The 20,033-nt window shown below is 35.9% G+C and overlaps 1 protein-coding gene across 1 annotated transcript; it reads right to left on the bottom strand.

Annotated features, from left to right (window-relative positions):
• Window positions 1–722: 722 nt before the first annotated feature.
• Window positions 723–19,462, bottom strand: LOC103715647 (lecithin-cholesterol acyltransferase-like 4). The gene is made up of 11 exons (XM_008803349.4): window positions 18,999–19,462; window positions 16,626–16,717; window positions 14,376–14,494; window positions 13,000–13,135; window positions 12,799–12,850; window positions 9,429–9,529; window positions 8,515–8,697; window positions 8,122–8,279; window positions 6,844–6,898; window positions 3,170–3,223; window positions 723–1,361 (listed from the first exon to the last, which is right to left on the bottom strand). Exons 1-11 carry the CDS (start codon window positions 19,231–19,233, stop codon window positions 942–944), a joined length of 1,605 nt encoding a protein of 534 aa, XP_008801571.1. The 5' UTR covers window positions 19,234–19,462; the 3' UTR covers window positions 723–941.
• Between the last annotated feature and the right edge of the window lie 571 nt (window positions 19,463–20,033).

The raw sequence follows: 20,033 nt of genomic DNA, 5'->3' as shown, positions 1-20,033 counted from the left end.
CGAGTGATTGGAAATAAATATCCAATTTATTTTCATATTTACAAAAATGAACCGCATTTAACTTTTTATAACACAATATGTTCAAAACTTCAACGGATGTACTATTCATAAGTTGATGGACAATATAAATTGTTCCTTAAAGTAGTCACCGGCGCAACCTTATAAAAGTCTAGCAGGACTATTGCACTTTAAGCCAGCAAATATCAGAAAAGCAATCAATTTATTTTGAAAATGAAAAAGATATCTTATAAGTTTGTAAATCTACAGCAGCTATAATTTATACCTAACAAACACCACTCAAGGTCGAAATTGTGCAACCAGCAGTTATCATTGATCGGGACAGTAAATAACAGTTATCAGGGAGCCAATTATTGGAAGCCTGTTGGTGATTGGAACTCGTAAATTGCCATGGGACTTGAAACCTCTTAGAAAAGTCCCCACCAGGCAATTGTGAATCCTCTGGCCCTCAGTTTACGCTATCAAATTGGAACTAGGTTCCATTATTAGTTGTCACTGCCCAACCTCACAAGACTTTTTGAGTTTGAAATCTACCTTTTTTCTGCCTATTTGAATGTATTCCATGGTATTCAAAGGGAACTGATCATTCCATGGATTCTACACCATAAAGAAACTTAAATGAAGCCCTGGTATATGCACTATTTCCAGATGGCTTAATTTGTATCATATTTAACAGTCAATAGTATTTTTCCCGAGCAATTCAGCAACGGAATAACCTGCAACATGTGCATAGATATGTCCTGACATTTCCATACATTTACATTTAGCTTGTTTAAATCTAGGTCTGTTCTCGCCTGGATTCAGCTTGTATATATCTTAGAGCAGGTCGGGTGGGTTTTATCCCACAACTATTTACAATATACATTGATGTCACAATATATCCATGCAATTCTAATTTAGAATGGGTGATGTATTTCATTTGGCTATGCACCCGTGGAAACACTCACAGCTCTAACTTCCACTTGCTGTCTGCCTTCATGTTGCGGGTGAACAACAACAGTGGCCTGGGCCTCTTCCAGAGGCTGCTCTTTACCCTCACAAGATACAGATAAAGATCCCATCATGGCAGGAAGATCAGCTGATTTGCTATGAGAACCATCGTTTGCAGAGGATATGATTTCCCATTCTTCCTTGAGAGAAGTGACCTGCATGCTTTCCTCACGATGCTGTTCAATCTCGAAGGCAGTGGGGAGGATTACATAATCGTTCAGAGGGTTATAGAAAGGATCTGGTTCTCCTGCCTTCAGCCACTGCTGGAGAATTCTGAACACATATCTGTCGCAAACTATTCCGCGATGATCAGCAGGAACTCCAACTCTTGCCACTGCATCTAGCCCATCTGCCTGCAACAGTGCAATACCATTTTAGGCAATATTGGGGGCGTATGCATGCACATTAAAGGTATAATCGGATCATAATTTGTAGCAACCATACTATCTGATTTGATGCCACCATGGACAAATCAAAAGAACAATAAAGACTAACTTGAGGATGGAGTTAACAAACTCAAAAAGATTCACAATCTTTTCTCATTCAGGATGGAAAGATAGGAATAGTGGAGAAGGATATCCATAATCTCATTAAAAATTTCAGGACAGATTTGAATCATTTTCTTGTTTCATGCCATCAAGGCTCAAACTTATTAGACGGAGGTTGGGGGCCAGAAACATGAACAAATGAGCATCTTGTTTGTCCATGGATGGAGAGATTTCTTTCCTCAGAAAAATTATGGAATGAATCATGTTCCCTCTTGACTAATAATTTAGGCAGGTAGATAGTAATAGATGTAGTTAGATATCAGGTTCATCAAAATACATAAAAAGCTAAACTATAGTATCTCAAATTTGACATGTAACATTGACTAAATGAAATGTTTTTATGAAGAATAGACGAGCATTAAACAGTTACACCACTTGGAAATTGAAAAAGATGAAAAAAGACAACAATATAGTTTCCATTTCTTCTGATCTTTCCCCCTCAACATTCTACTCTATCCAATAAAATCTCTATCTTTATCCCCCATACAACTTCTCATCAAAAGATTGCCTAATCTGTTTGCAAATTTTCCTTTGAGATAATGTTTAAAGGGAACCTTACAGTCTCTTAGGCTTTCTCAAGCATCACAGTTTATCTCACATTCTGCAATTGCACAAGGTCATCAGTGGCAGTTGTTCTCTAAACAAAATCTCAACATTTTTGCTAGTCCTTGTGTTCCAGTATGTCACAATTCTTGAATGATGATATCTTCTTTTCCATATAAAATTCAATTACATCTACCAGCAAATTGCAAATTGGGTACAAGCTACACATAGTAACATACATGGGGCTACTTGAAGCCCACGTTAGATGCATGTGTAAGAACTACTGAATGTGCATAGAAGACGCATACACCTTTATTTATCTATACATGGGAAACACAGCCTCATACATAGGGTGCTTGTATCATGCATTAAAATTAACATTTGGATAACTAACACTGTACTTAAATATTCCAAAAAAAGATTGGTTAGGAAACATAAGAGATGGTTCATTATCACTAATAGAACCAAACTGAATGCTTGATAGATATCAACGTGCTGAAAGAGTACTGGTTTATGAGCATTAAGTAACAGAGCACCTGCTGTATATATCACCTTTCCCTCTGAAGTTGGACTGCATAAACTGGCGCATACATCATAGGCTAATCCCATATAGTTGAGAAAAGGATAGATGATTTTGATTATGAATCATACATCCTTGAAAAGTCTAATTACGAATTTTCTTGACATAATGTTAGAAGAGATATTAGTTACCAGTTTATATCACACCAAAAGTATTGTTTAGCAAGAATTAAGGGCACATTTGCTATAGCTTTTTGTTTTACATTTTTGGTTTGAAAAACCCATGAAGAAAAATGAACTGAACAACATGTCTCATGAAAGAATTTTTTTCAACTTGATTGTAAAATATTTAAAGCTTTTAATAGCAAAGATCTAGTATTCTCAAAAAGAGTGAAAATTAAAGGAATGATAGATCTTTCATGTAAATGCTATCTTCAACATCAATCTCCATGTGAAACTACACTAATTTGTATATGAACAAAAACAATACCAAACAGGTCCTAAAGTTTTACTCAATTACAAATTATTACTAAGAATACAGGATATCATACCTTCGCTGATTCTGCTGGAACTGTCCCATCACCATTAACGCAAATATATTTTACCTGAAAATTTTTATAAGCACTTGTTTAGAAACAGCAAGTCATGCCACATAATATTCTCTTCAGCTTCAACATAAAGCTAAAAAGGAATGATGGAAACATACACAACACAAGAAACTCAGCTTAGTCATGCCACCTGATATTCATTTTAGTTTTAATGTTAAGCTCAACAGAAATAACATAACTTATGCAACAGAAGAAACTTAGCCCTTCATACATGGTTAACAAGATGGCTTGGTGGTAGTAAAATTATACAGGTACTAAATATAGCATACTCTCAGAGATATAATGGAAAGATACCGTGTGCAGAAAAAAATGTAATAAAGAGAAACATATCTAGGCATTGCTGAAAGAGCAAGAAAGGAGAAAGATCAAAGTGAAAAAACTTGTAGGATATGAGACTAGCCTGAAGGAAACAACATTTAAAATTAATCATGGAATTATTCTTTTTCTTTCAAATAATTACGGGATGATATTTATATTGTTGATTAGTCTTTCCTTGTGTGGTTCAGTATAAAAATTGTAAATACCACGATAAAGATGATAGACGAATAAGAAAAGCATGGAAGGATAGCATACTGGAATGCTTAAGATCATCGAGAACTGCAAAACTGGTAGAAAGATTGATATGAAAACCACATTGTGAAGCAAGAGATATTCATCTTGGGCGGTAGAGTAGTAAGTCTTCCCATAATTACCAAATTTTTCAGTCACAAAAATAATGCATATTAATGATATGAGAATTTAGCCAAGCAACTAGCTACTATATCCTAATTCATGACTAAAGAGCAGCTAGCTAGTATACCAAAGCCTCTTACCACTAAAGAATACCAGACTAAATGGTATTCTCATTTGTTTTATAAGAACAATGGCAGACTAAACATGAAAACTTCTCATCTTGTTCTTATGAGATTTGATGATATAAGAGAACATGAAAACTTTCTGTAGGTGTTCATGGCTATAAAAGAAGCTAAACACTCTCATGGAACATGATCATGAGTGAAGTAGGAAAGGAGTCAACATAATCCACATCCATTGTCCTGAAAAATTGTTCTAGCATAAACACAAGCAATAGGAGCTTGAGAATGAGTTAAGAGATAGATCTCAAGATGAAGCAGATGAGGAAGCAAATCAACTAAGAGATGATAGCATTGAGGAACTAAGATTGCCAAAAGTGGCGGATGGGAAAAACAGTGGAAAGGAAGGAATGTAATGAAGAAGATGCTCAAGGATGAAAATAAGTTTCACATACTCATTCTCAAGATTGTATTCCAAAAGGATGGTTATCAGTCTATTTAATAAAAATCGATGGAAAACAGGCATAACTGATGTTGGGATACAAGAGCAATCTAGAGGATGATAGCCAGAGTATATATAAGAAAAGTAGGATTACTGAAACCATGAATGGCAAAAGAAAGATATATAAGTTGAGAATGATTCAAGTGACAGCAGAATGCAGCAGTAAGAAGAAGAAACTGAGAAATATCAAGGATGCATAATGTTTACATACATCAGCTCATTGTTTAAACATGGGAAAAAACCGAGGTTGAAAAATGTGTGTACGTACAGTGATGTGTCTAAATTAAGATTAAATAAAACTGTCCCCACATGGTTGCAATAAGACTTGATAGTTATCATTATATAACATATAAGATGGCTCACTTCAGGCACAAAACTTGTGCACTTTTTTTCAACACATTAGTGACTGTCGCTTTAATTAGTTTCATACAGTGGACAATGTCAAAACAATGGTGGCAATGGTGATTTGGAGGGAGGGATGTTCGTAAGGATTTAGAATGGCAGATAGGCGGTGCAAAGCACGTCGATACAGTCAGCCTGTTTCCCCAGATTAGTGCATTCAGACCTATATGACTCCACCCCATCCACTGCCTTGCAAACTCCAGGACCCAAGACGATCATGAGGGAAAACTCCTCCTTGATGATCCTCTCTTTTCAGGTTCAGCCCTTGGTCCTGTGCTGGATTCAAGTCCAACTCAGCCGTTGATCATCACACAATCATGAAATCAACTATCAAGTCTATACAACGAGTGGTGATGATGGTTGGTCTTGAAGGATGAGCTGGATGGACTTGCAGAGGGCGAGGATGGATAGAGCGAGGAGGGAGAGGATGAATTCTCAGATGGCAAAGGGAAGAAGTCCCAAGGGAATTATTTGAGTTTTTTCACATCGCGTTAATGTAACAGAGGGGGCAATAGGTTTTTTCCACATCATGTTAACTAAGGGTAAAGATGTGTTTTTGTTTTTTTCAATTCGATTAACTTAACCATGAACCATGATCGAGTCCCATGATGGAATCTTAACCGAGGTGGCCCTGGGGAATTATTTGACAGTTTTTCATGCCGGCTTGCATATATGCATAGCAGTGAGTGTAATATGCAATTATAGCAAATGGAAAGGTCTCATATTCAAAAAAAATCCAAAAGTGTAACACTTATATTACCAGTCCCAGAAAACAATCAGTAAAGTCCTCAAGATCAAATGGTTAGCATGTTCACTATTCCAAGTATCAAAGAGAAAAGTTGTATTGCCTGTAGATTGTGAAGAAAAGGATAGAGATAAATGACTAAGGGAGCTTCTTTGAATTAAGTAATCTCATAGCCGAACAAGTGAAAACATATGGTGACACAAAAGAAAGACCGCAAAACAAGGACCGAATGGCTGAATGCTGAATTACAGTGCTGTCAGAATTATAAAGAAAGTAACAGTGGTGTATCTCTGCACTGCTAATACTTAGAGAGAGATGCTTCAATTGCAGAAAAGTTATAAATCATCTAAGGACTCCCCAAAAAAATCAATTTATATAGTTAATATCAGAATCATGCAATGTAATCTAGCCTTCATCTCCCTCAACAATTAAGAAAAAATGTCATTTCTTGACTCCTAGTGTGCTCCAAGTAACAACCGATCTTCACCCTCGGTCTAAAGCACAAATTTCGAATATTAAGTTTCCAGTGATTAAGTGAAAATAGCTATTTAATATTGAACTGAGTGGCAGACTAAATGGTGAACCAAAACAAATGACTTCAATAAGAACAATGAACTAGTTTATAACAGCATCACCTATGTCATGTGAATAAAATCAGATCAAGAAGCTTGGATTGGTGAAATGACGGCACCATTTATTTCAAACCAATTAACTGATGATAGATAACGCTATTAAATGGTTCTACAAATTCTGGTACACAATTCCTAGTGCTTCCGAGCACTATGCTTTCATTTCTACCATATTGTGCACAAATGAAGTTCATATATGTAGTTTACAGATTTTCTGCATGCTAAGACCTGCATGTGTAAACCATCAATTAAACTAAACTTGCAAAACTTGTTCTATGATTAGTGCTTTATAAATCATGGAGTAAAACAAGGAACAAGGTCAAAAATTCTAACAACAAAGGTAATTAAAGATTCCATCATTTATGGTTTTCAATTTTTTAACCTACTTTTCCGGTTAAACAATTCCACAATTGGAGTCTGTTCAATTATATGCTAACACAAAAACCACATAACTTGTGTGACCAGCTATCTATATCAAAACTCTCAGCAACACTAACAGATGCTCACTTCCATTATGATGAATAAACATTCAGGAAGGAAAGATTAACCTGGGCAGACAATAGTTGCTCTAGATCTGAAATAGGTGCTTCTTCACTCCCATAGCTGCAATGAAAGTTGTTAGTAAATAGTAACTATTAAGAAAAAAATCATTGGTCAAAAACATATTCTTGCAATGTCCATTAGACATAATGCTCCATCATGATGATGAACTTTGTAGACAGCTTGTCAACATGATGGACTTGGAGTATCAGCATTTACAACCATAATTGACGGAGAATCTTATATTCTTGAATACGTAATGGCTGTGCGGTATATTGATACTCATGTGTTTGAAGTAAACTGGAACATAATTCTAGAAAACATTTCATGATTTAGAAAATCAAAAGTAATTTCCTAAAAATGTTAGAATAAAAAGGGAGTGAATTGGAATGTGTGGCGAAGGGAGAAGTTTTTTCATAGGAACAGTTTGGAGGTAGTTAGAAAGAAAGATTTTGCATTGAACTTTTATTCTCCGGCTGTTCCCAAGTAGCTGAAGTTTGGTTCAGAATCACAGTTATTTGACTCTATCAGCTTCAGGTCCAGGATTGAGATCCACTTGACAAATCAGGTCAAATTACATCCATTTTTTTAATCATGAACTTAAATGCTGATCAGCATGGGATGGCACAGCAAATGCATGCTGTGCCAATGCCTTGTAGGCAAACGATAAGGCACTATACCAGCTGCATGCCAGTATTTAACATGCTGCGATGCCAGTACATTTCTAAGCATTCCAAGCACTGGAACAAAACAGCACAGTACAATATATACCATGCCAGTAACAAGCAGGGACAGCACCAACATTTACTTCAATTCATGTTTTTGATTGAACTTTCAGATTGTGTCAAAGTTCTATGGAATTAGGTGATTTTTTTTCAAGTTCTACTAGTTATCTTTGATTAGATTACTTGTTAGATCCGATTTTTTTTTTTTTTGCCTGGTACATTAAAGACTTGGGACTGGGTTGGGGGCCTCAATGCCCAAAGCATTTCGCTCTAAAGTACAAGTCACCAAGATCCTGGTTTAAAACCATAATTTTCTTGTTATATAATGCACTGGTTGAGATGAGGACAACAAATTTTAGCCTATGCTTTTCCAGATTTTGTTATCTGGAGCATGTCTAAATCTAGATTTCAGAGGCATTATACTAAGACAATTGGAAAGAACATGCCAGTAGAAGTATGTCAAACTGATTCCCAGGAGTAGTGTGACTAAATTCTAGAAAAATACCATGTAAGAGTATAAAGAAAGCTAAAAAAACATCATGAAAAGATGGAAAAGCATACCAAACAGTATGAGGTGTCGCCTCGTTGATCCCATATATATTATAAAATTTTACTGATGCAGGAAGTTTAGCATTTGATAAAATTTTGCGAGTTTCATTTGCCCATTTCAAAATTTCTAGGTTGAATGACAAGGAAAGCTGCATCCCATCGTATGTAACCTGCAAACATAAGGTAAACATCAGAGCCTAGTCGTCAAACGATAGGATCTACATGCCAAATGCAAAAACACATTGGCAATAAAAACATCATTAAAATTTTATAATGAAGGAAAAATGCTGAAATATATAATGACTAGCAATTTGGGAGAACATTTCAATAGTGCAAGCAGAGCTACAAAAGAAACTTTTGGTAACACGAATCCACAATCTGTTAAGACTATACTTTGTGACTTACCATGTTTCCTGAGAGAGCTTTATTCATTAAAATTATAGCTTCAGATGGTTCGTATGACTCCAGCATGGTACTAAATTCACCAGAACCATCCTGCTTCTCTGCCCATAGTTGCAAAAGAGGAACAATATCCCAAGAAAAATCAGGGCAGGCCATCAACTCATATATGGACGGACATTCGATCAGCTGAAAAAAGAGCACCCTTTAAGGATAAATTTTGCATCAAATAATTCTAAAAAAAATGCAAACAACACAGAGACAAAAGCAGATAACATGATACTCAGTTGATATCTTTTTATTTACAGCAATCTATACATCAAATATGAATGCAAAAATTATGGAGCAAATATGACCAATAGTTGTGGACTATATGTTTGGATAACTTTAGAAAATTGTCAAAACTCAGTTACTATTATATATAGTAAAAGACCAAAAACAATGATTTCTCTTCCTTAGATGAGAATATTAAACATTCACTCCTTGTTGAAATAAGGCATGCAAAGAAACTGCAAGAAGCTAAGCAAAGCATCAACATTTTGCTGTCAGTGCCTTTTTAATTATTTTGAAGAACATTATAAGATTGATTGTAAAATATAGAACACATGCTGTGTCAAACATATAAAAGCGTACCATACCAAAACATGGTATACCTTCCAGCGCTAGCACCGCAGAAATGAGATGCCATTCCATGTGTCAGAATCAGTGGACTTCAAATCATAGATAAGCATTTATTATGATGACTCCAAAGGAACAAATGGCTCCTGATTTACTTTTTATAAATACTTTTTTATGAAGAAAAGTATTTGATTGCATAAAAATGTGAACATAGAGACAATGGTATACTAGCAGTCCTGCAAGTTGTAATCCACAGCCCCATTCCTCTCCCAAAGGGCAAAGAATAAGGAAAGGAAAATTACCAGCTGCTGCATACTCCATTTGGAAATGAAGAAATTCCCTTCCCACCCTTCCACAAAGGACATTCCATTCAAGAGGCTACTTGTAATGTATCCAGGTGCACCTGCCCATAGAACATTGAATTGAAGTCTCCATATATTTTTCTCTTTAAACAGAAAGCACAAAAAAGGAATTAACCAACTACAGACAAACTGCATTAGTTATGTAGGAGTCTCGAAGTGCAAAAAGGATCTGCTCCTGAAATCAACCAACATAAAACTTTTAATTAATAAACCAGATGTTCTTTTCAAAACCAGACCGCAAATAGGTAAAAAGGTCAGGTTTTGCATTTTATACTACTGAAGGGTTACTCTATATCCCTATAAAATTTTAACGCAGTACAGAACCATGAAAATACAACATCCATGCCAATCAAAAATTCAACCATACAGCGGCTAGCTAGTTGTACACCATTGAATCAACTCAAACATAAAGAACAAAATTCAGAAAATCTAAGACTGAGAATCCAGAACCATTCAATTTTAAAGTGACAAGTTGCCACAGAGTTCATTCTAGGAAACTCATCTTCTTTTCACTTAAACTAAACCTTAAGGATTCATATCTATTTGAATTTCATTATAGTAAGGTTCGTCATCTCAGCACCATACCCCATACCTGTTCTGTCATATTACAGTGTTAGTACATGGTACCGTACAGTAAGGTTCAGCATATCGAGTATCAGTACAGTATGTTACAGCGAATCGGTATGGTATAACATTGACCGGTATGGCAAACCTGACATTTGTCATATTAGAGCTATTGCATGATTTTCATAGATAAGTTTTTACATATAAAAAATAAATTACATAAACATATATTATATATAACAAGGCTATAAAGTCCCTGGATCATTCTTCTCATTAAATTTTATAAGATGAGGAAAGGTAGTACACCTAAAGGAGTATTCGTCAAAGGCCAACCTGTGCAATTTTGGAGAACAAAACATAGACAATAAAGGCAATTATTGCATCGAAAGTCAGCCATATGTCTTTTGTGATCCCCTGCCAATCCTGATATATCTTGCGTATAACTTCAATATATTTAAATCAGTTTGATGTAGGACAAAACATAAGATGAATAGATAATTAACAACCACAGAGCAAGATAATGAAGAAAGTGACTACATCGTTCCTCTTGTATCACAGCCCTGTAAATACCAGTGGGAGATGGGAAGATCTTACTTAGGTAGAAATTATAACCAGAAAGGATGAACTTCCAGTCCATAATCAAATAATCGAATTCCATCAAGCTTTGATTAGATAGACCTGTTGTTTTTGGATTTATTGATAAAAAAGGATGAAAATTACTAAGAAAAGATAAAACTAATCACTCCCAAGTTCAAATAAAATAGCAAATGACCCAGAGTGAAAATTTCAAAGAGAATAATGGTACAATATGGCCAAAAGAAATGCCCACAAGATGAAGGAACTTTTGGAAGTATAGTAATTGTCAAGGATCGCTGGGAACCAGTGTAGCCATATATTCTTTTGTAAGTGCCTTGTAGATTTTATAATTACAACATCAACAGTGAATTTCAGTGCGTAAGTATAACTTGATATGCAGATCAGGAGTTAAAAATTGAGGTTCTTGATATTCTGTAGATAAAGATATCAGCCAATGGACTTTGAGATCAGCTCAATCTTAAAAAAGCACTCACTATTTTAAATACCAAAGAAAACATATACAAAATGATTACAACATGAAAGCTGGACTAGCAATGGGCAAATCAGCTTATTGAAGTAAGTAATTATATGACCATAAAAATGCATTTGATTTCTATTATATTATCATTAAATTGCAGTTCTAGAGTTATGTTTTACAAACTGAATGTCCTTTGAGTCAGTATGAATTTTGGTGAAAATTCTCATTACAGAGGTCCCTATTATCATTTGTCTAGTGTAATATGATATGCAACAAGGACCTTTCATCTCTATAATTATTTTTCTTTACTTGACTTCCAGAATAACATCTTGTTTGTTTTAATCATGGTCTGTCGTACCGGCCAGTACCGGCCGGTATGTACCGGTCCAGCCTGGGGCCGGTACCGGATCAACGTGGAATCCGATACCGGTGGTTTATTGTTGGAGAACCGGTACGGAACCGGTTCGTACCGGTACGGGACCGATTCGTACCGGTCCGGGCCGCCACCAGTACGGCGAACCTTGGTTTTAATTATTTCACATCTTCCTTATAGAATGCCTTCTGATAGACTCTCCATAATTATAAGAAAACAATGAAGCAAAAAGAGTGGAATTAGTGGCTGATTGAATTGATGTTCAGGTCCAATAGGAGAAGATAAAAGGAAAGAAAAAAATGTTTACTAAAATGAGTTATCAAAATTTTATAAAAGTAATTTAAATAAAAATTTCAGATTCTAAGCTAGAAGGATAATTGACTGCCTTACAATAGCTAAAATATATTAAATGCTGGAAGAAGGTGCGGCTAAAGATGAAAATATATGAATATACACATCAAAAAGGTTTATTTTTTCAACATGAGGAAAAAAAACATATGACATTGTAATTATGATATGGATGCAACTTGAGACTGGTGAAAGTGATGCCTCAGATGCATATGCTAATCCATGGCCTTTACACTGAAAATCTGAAAGCTTTTAGAATTCTGCAACCCCTTTTAGAATTTTCATATAAACAATTAATCACTCAAAATCGATTGCTAAATAGGTTAACCCAACATGTCCTAACTCAAGAGCCAATGAATTAAAAAGAACTATATAATTGCATATAAAGCTAGCTCTAAAATTTTATCTGACATAACATAAAATACAATAACCTAAAACAAACCTTTGATCACTAAAGAACATTCCATGATTTTACTTTCAAAAAAGAATCTCTATGATCAGTTGGTATCTTCTACACTATTAGGTTTAAAAAATCAAATTGCTCGCAAGGATATTCCATCAAAATCACTCAAATACGCTACACAAGTAAAAGTCCACAAAGAAAATGTCTAAATTTAGAAGCGATTTCATATCATGATTTTTCTGGTACATTTTACTGGCAACTATACAATGTATAAGAGAACCCATTCAAGCTCTTCAAGTTGGAAACGGTAAACTTTCGGTACAAAAATGATTTGAAAGAAAGTCAAAATCAACCATCCTTTCCAAAGATTAATAGAGCACCACTGAGAGTTGTCTATGTTTTTTTTGCACAAAAATTCAAATGATATACTTCAAATGACTCTAGATTTCTCTGTACAATTAAATTTTTCAAGAAAATCTAATCCCACACTTTCTTCTATATTTTCTTATGTTCATTTTGGAAATCAAGATTATACTTCAAACATCTTATGAGTGTTATAGTCTCTTACCTTGAAATGGTGCAGCAATCGCAATCCAGCTATTCACATATTTCTCAAAAATCTGAGGAATATTAATATGATTAAAATATATCCATGAACAAACGGATTTTCAAAGGATCAAAAGTAATGAAAAGTACATGAATATATGTGTACGTCTGTGTGGAGAAAGAGAGGAGAGAGAATTGGTGAAAGGAAAAGGAGCATCCTTACATCGCTGTGCAGACACATAAAGCATTTCACCAGCAGCCCGCCCATTGAATGAGTTATAATGTTCAGCTTCTTTTCTCCAGATGATGTATAAATTGACTCTAATTTTTCAGAGAACTTATCTAGAGTTTCCTGAAGCCTGAAAAGATAAGAAAAAACAGCAGCAGCAAAGATATAAGAGCACTTGGTTCCAAAACAATAAATCCAACAAAAAAATATTTACCAAAAAAGGCAAAATCAGAAACTCTTATGTGATTTCCTAGATGTCTGCAAATGCTTTAGATATTGATTATTTCAAATTAAAACTGATTTTGAGACAGCTTTATTTAATATTTTATAGAAATCTTCCTCCTTTGCTAGAAAGCGACTATTCCATGATTTATGTTATCAATTCCCCCTTTTATTGCATTAATGATGGTTTCCCCCTCCTCTTTATTACATGCCAAGTAATGGAAATAGTGCTGTAGATTTACTCAAAGCCAATCAAAGAAGGAACTTTATATCACAGAACTTGGACATGGAATTCCATATTGACATCTAACTTTATATAGTATCAGAAATCATAACATTTATGAAGCTAAAGGATAATTTACTGGGGGTGCAAAGACAGGACGAATGAATTTCTGCAATAGCTTACAATGACAAAATGAATCATGAAAACACTAACCTACAAAAGAACAAAGTGATAATCAGATATATTAAGATCCAAATGTTGTAGATTAGCTATAGATCACCAGGGTGACTCCAAGGACATGGTAGGGAGTGATGAATACAAAAAGTGGCTGAGGTGGACAATTAAGGTGGGAGAAAGGTAGAGAAGGTGATGGGGGATGAGAGCTGGGCATGCGCAGGAGGACTGTGATGGGGCTGATAAGGGTCTTCTCCAAGCGGAAACAAGATGAGGATCAGAACAACAAAAGGCCAGTCCTCCTTGGACCAGCCACCCCAACTCTGTCAGCTATTACAAACAGCTAAGGCCCTTCAAAAGTAAGCTGAAAGACATATGTGGTCATTTGCACTTTCAAACTAAGAAACATTTTCTTATTAATAAAAAAACATTTTAGTCAAAACAACCATTATAGTAGTCGTTGTTTATATAGTGGATATGGAAGGTTTAAAATTATTCATATCATAAAGATTATTATATGCATTATACCAATTGATTATAACATATAGACACGAATAAATGCTCTTAAAAAACCTTTGCATCAATCTATGTATGGTAGTATAACAAAAGGTGTTATATTCCTTTGATCTTTAGACCTATTAAAGTCAAAATGCATGAATGTTGTTTCATCAAACCTTCACAATAGGGGGGAATGGAGAATATTTCAGCAAGAAGAATGTCATATGTGCAAGTCAATTTCAAAAACACATACCTGTTACTCTGTCGAAAATCATATCCAAATCCAAAGAGGGTTTTACCCTCTTGGTATCCCCATTTGATCATTTCCTCAATCATATCATGATAATAGCAGACATTATCACATCCAACAATCTGCAAGAGACAACTTCTTTCAAATAACTAACCAAACTGAACATAGTTTTGAGGAGTTCCTTGCTTTCACCATACGAATAGTATATTGCTATGAAAGGCCAGGTTACAAGATGAAAGATGATCAGTAAATGTAATATGGCACTAGTAAAAAATATTATCAGTACCAATACTTAATATTCTGTAGACTATGACCTACAAAATACACATTATAAAGTAAACTGTAAGATTGGTTCACTTAATGGGTGCAAGGAAAATAAAGGAGATATAGCCAAAGCATGCTTAAGAGAGAGTCAGAGAGTGGGCGAAGCTATGAGTAAGGTTTCTAGAACCGAGATAAACTATCAGCTATGTTGCATGGGTTCAGGCATGGGTGTCCTGCACAAGTGTGTATCTAGGACTCAGATTTGTCTTATTAGAAATATTAGGGCTTGGGCGCTCCGCGATAAAATATCCGTGGGCATCTTGCATTTTGTCTACGGTTACAACTTAGGAGGCATAATTTGCTGCCATTTTATAAGTAATATTTACACAGTTGCATTTAACTTATAGTCCTCGCATATAATTAGTCCTTTTTTTATATACAGCTGATCTCATACTTATTTCGTACACATCTATGCATGTGATAGGGATTAAAATAAAATATATATCAAGATCAAGGGCTGGAAACAAAATGTCCAGCGGACAGGAATGGAATGTAAGATAGCAATCAAACAAAGAGCTAGAACTCAATTATTCCCTTTTAAAAAGACAATCGTGTGCACTGCATGTCTCTGGCCCTAATAAAAAGAGAATCCCTAGCTGCTTTCTTTTATCCTCGATACTGACCTCAACACCTCTCCTCCATTGGATCTATCCATCTACTTTCCAACCACAGCCATGCACAGCTATCCATCTACTTTCCAACCACAGCCAACATTATCCGCCCAACGCGACCTACTATCGGCCTGCTTCTGCCAGGTACCTCTCCTCCTCTTCTAGATCTGCTCCTCTATCTATCCACCCTCCCAAGCTTGGATTCTTTTAACTGCCATGTCAGATGTCTAAGTTAAGGCAATGGACCTGTATCCCGTGTCCATACCCCTGTCATGTCATGTCAACATAGGTATCTTGGGCTATGATGTCAAATCCAGATATCATAGACTATGGGTACGGAATGGGCTGACCAAAGTATCCAGCATTGTTCGCACTTACTAATACCATTGTTTTATTGGTGACTGTAAAGAAATTGAATCTACAGAAAGCTTCCATGAAGAAAGAAGAGAGGAGCAAAAGTTGTTGAGATACATACAGAAAGTTACAAGAAGACATTACTAACCTTGAAGATCTGAAAATAGTGGTAAGAATTACAACGGTAAGCTCTAAAACCATGAAGATTAATTTCCAACTTCATAATGAAAATTATATATTAAATCTCTCAAGGAAGCAGAAGAAATGTCCCTTAGAAAAATGATCTTCAGCAAAATTTTGCAGCAGTTTACAGTGTTCAGGCCACCAAATTCTGGATAACTAACATGCACCAAGATTAAAATAATAAAAAACACGAATATGAATATGACAGAACCATCCTTAAAATAGAGAAAAAAAAAGGCCACATAAAAGTCAGGTCATTAAGTTAGCAAACACTTGTTACTTAATGTGACTAGTGTTACTTATCTGTTGAATAAAACCAATAAATTTAGTAGTTTAAGGCAACTAGCTGGAACTCTTTGCTGAAACGCTTGAAGTAAGGCAGTCAATGTTCTTAATAAAATTTTCATGAGAACTAAAAAAAAAACTTGATCTGCGGTATGATATGAAGATATGAAGCAACATGTTTAAACTAACATAAACTATAGGAGAACCTGATTTTGACATTCATGAGAGTGTAAACTTAATCGTATTTCCAGTCAGTAAATGCACTACTTGCTATCTTGCTGATCCACAATGATGAGTTATGCTCTAAACATATATTTCAAAAAGACAATATTCTAAATATATTATGTTATTAACACCAAAACTAATTAACAAATCAATCCTCCAAAAAAACAGTGTAAGATTGTACCATGGTGATGCATTGACCTTCTAAAGAATAATAACATTATTAAAAAAATAAAGTTATCCATCAGCCAAGAGGAAGGATAAATGTGTTTACCATGTCAGGGTCCAACACATCGATTGCATATAGCCCATACCTATCTTCAGGCACAATGATTTTTGTTTTTTCATCTAAAGAAACTGTTTTACCTGCTCCAAAGCATTCAACAACACATAGATCAGTTCCCAATTCGATTGGTTTTAGTATAAAATATTGTTGCATGGTATTTTAGGCTCCAGGAAGCATGCTATTCATGCTCCCTGCTCAGACTATTATGCAAATAGTTTCCTAATAACAGTGCCCACAATTCTAGTTAAGGGTTGGAAAAAGGACAGATTGTATTACTAAATATCGGTTAAACGGTCCAGTCTACTATTGTTAACCAGCACTGTCACTAGCATGATTAAGTAAACAGGATAGTCAAAGAAAACATATAGCATTACTGTATTGCCAATATACTATACTGTATGTTGATATTAATAAAACCTGAATAAGCCCTTTTATTAAACATCAAGTAATTAAGATAATCAAGCTTGACAGAATGAAACAAGGTCGAAGAAGATAATCAAGCTTGACAGAATGTCAGATTATCAGCATGGAGGTCTAGGGAGTGAATGTTTATAGACACACATGCATACATACATACACCATACATATATAAATACATACATACATACATGTACATATGTATGCATGTATGTATATAATCATGAAGAACACCTCATAAGAATCTCGTCTCAATTGATCAAAGCCATACTAAAGCCAGTTCAGCCAAGACACATAAGAAAATAGAAAAATAAATAAGAATCACAGTATTTTCAGCATTCAAAAGTAAAAAATTTCTCAATTTCATACTGAAGACATATACTGTGAGGACTCGTGCGGGCGTGTGTTTAATCCCACATCGGTTATTCGCTGGGTAAATCTTAGGTATTTATACAGGATCAAGGAACCCAAATAGTAACTTCCGGCTAGCCATTTTGGGTGAGGTCCTGGGTAGTTACAAATGGTATCTGAGCGGACCTAGCCCATAATCTATGTGGACTAGGGGACACTGCAACATGGATCCATTGGGGCTAACCATGAGCCGATCGTGGTGTTTGTGATTAGATTTGAATGGATCTAAACCCTTAGCCTGACGAGGACGTCAGGGCTTGAACAGGAAAGTATGTGAGGATCCGTACGGACGTGTGTTTAGTCCCACATCGATTATTCGCTGGGTAGATCTTGGGTATTTATACAAAATCAAGGAACCCAAATAGTAACTTCCGGCTAGCCATTTTGGGTGAGGTCCTGGGTTGTTACATATACTATATAAAATATAAAACACAGAACGAAATCTCAGTAGAAGGCTCCAGCCCTGTCAAATTAAATTAAGAAGTGAAGTAGAGTACACTACTATATAATCTTATAATGCCTCAAGAAGGCATCTCTTTTAGATGGGTCAGACACTCTAAATGAGCTTGCGTACACCAAGTTATCATGGCATGAAAGCCATGATGTAAACTTAGACATAAATATCCTTCCCCCTTTCTTACTTCTTTGTTTGGTTCATCAAGATTGGTTCAATTAAATCACTGGTTTTGATCAAGTACAAGTTCCTTAGGATCTAACTTGGAGTGACCTATACATATTAGGGCAGGCAATTACCAATAGATTGAGGAAGATTGATAAAATTACATTCCATTTTAATTTTTCTCCTCTTTTCTCTTGGATGACGAATTCTTTTCTCAGTTTTAGCCCTTCTGGGGCTTGAGGATTCACCCTCTATCATCGATTTGATGAAAATTAAATTCCATCTCTTTTCTCAAGATCTAGCGTCCAAATCATATAAATACCAATTAATGTAGGAAACAATTGATGTTTCAATCTATAAACCATATAGAGCTCTTTAACTATGGTGGCCAACTTGTCATTTTAATTATCTATATTCCACACTAGGAATAAATGACAGGAAGTTATCTTTGACGTCATGAAGTCTCACTAATTCCCATTAGTGATCATAGTTTCGAAACTGTTTCAGAGTTGCGAAGAAAAACATAAAATCAATAATGGACCTTAAGAGAAATTCAACATTATAATCCAACAGATCGTCCAAACCAAAACCTACTTAAACACAGGTAAAACATGAATTTTCCATCAAAACAATTAAAAGTGTTTGTTCAAAGAAACACAGTAATAACACGCCACCAGGACATCTTCCAAAGAAGAGATGGTGCCAACCAGCAGGACTTGGTCCTGTTGGCTGAGATGGCCAAGGACAGGTAGAGAATTATGATTTGACACCATGCTACGGAACCTGGCAATTCCGACTCCCATCAACATATCTAATCACATTATTTTTTTTTCAGTTGATCAAGACCAAATTTGTTCCATAAATCTATCTGCGCAACCAAGTTTAATAACACCTCCTACAATTCTTCAACTTACCAGTGGAAGGATCAAACCGAGACCACATCTTCGACCGGAACTCATGATCGGCCCCCAGAATCCGGACCCACACACGCTCCTCATTCCCATTCTCGTCAACAGCATTCAGTATCGAACCAGCAATCCCCGGAACCAGCAGAACCGGATCAAGATTAGGGTTTATCAGGGGCTGCTGCTTCTTAACCAATTTCAACCAAAGCTCAACCGACTTTATCAACTCCTCCAGCACCGCCATCCACAACAACTCAAAATCCAAACCCCAAACCACCAACTCCCCAGAAGACCTCCCAAACCCTCGATCAAGGAGGTCGGACTGGGCCTCCGGCGCCGGGGGATTGGAATCTGATAAGAATTAAGGAGAAGATGGACGAGAATTAGGGTTGGGGATTGGGATTTGGGGAAGGGATTAGGGTTTCGGAGAAGGCGAGGAGGAGAGACGGAGGGAAGAAGGAAAGGGATAAAAGTAAAATAGAGGCAGCGGGAGGTGGGGGTGGTCAAAAGGAGGACGTGTTCTTCGATATCATCCGTCGGATTAATCACCGTTCGACCTCATCCGTCGGATCGGTGAGCTTCAGTTAGTCCTCGTCGATCGAATCATTTTCGCATTTCAACCGCAATTAGTACTGTGGCTACCGGGACCGATAGGTATGATTACCGCTCCGATTAATGCGAGCGGAAAGGATAAGGAAATAAGGTCTTCATGACAGCTGGCAAGGAGGCGATGGGAGTTTTTTTTTTTTAAGCTAAGTTAGCCAAGGCCAGACGCCTCCATGGACAAGGTCTGAAATGATCCATCCAGCACGTGCAAACACGTGATGTGTGGTCAATCGTATTTCTCTAAAAGTATTTCTTGTGAATTTATTTCCCTGCAAATATAAAAATTTAAAAAATAAAGATATCATATAATTTACATTGAGGTTTAAAAATTAAAACTTTATTAAAGGCACGGTCCTACATAATATTAGGGAACAACATGGGTTGAGTTCAACCAAAATCTACCTGCTTGTTTACTAGGTAGGGAAGGATTGAAGTTTT

The sequence above is a fragment of the Phoenix dactylifera genome, chromosome 9, assembly GCF_009389715.1.
Source record: "Phoenix dactylifera cultivar Barhee BC4 chromosome 9, palm_55x_up_171113_PBpolish2nd_filt_p, whole genome shotgun sequence".
Taxonomy (NCBI): domain Eukaryota; kingdom Viridiplantae; phylum Streptophyta; class Magnoliopsida; order Arecales; family Arecaceae; genus Phoenix; species Phoenix dactylifera.
The sequence above is the reverse complement of the archived record's forward strand: the minus strand, read 5'-3'. Positions and strand labels throughout refer to the sequence as shown.

What these genes read in the sequence shown, in the direction of transcription:
- LOC103715647 (XM_008803349.4), bottom strand. Translation starts at nt 19,233, where the DNA reads ATGGCGGTGCTGGAGGAGTTGATAAAGTCGGTTGAGCTTTGGTTGAAA. An exon ending in ATGTGTTGGACCCTGACATG is followed by an intron (nt 14,495 to 16,625) that starts GTAAACACATTT and finishes TGTCTCTTGCAG; the next exon opens with ATTGTTGGATGTGATAATGT. An exon ending in GATTTTCGACAGAGTAACAG is followed by an intron (nt 13,136 to 14,375) that starts GTATGTGTTTTT and finishes TTATCTTTTCAG; the next exon opens with GCTTCAGGAAACTCTAGATA.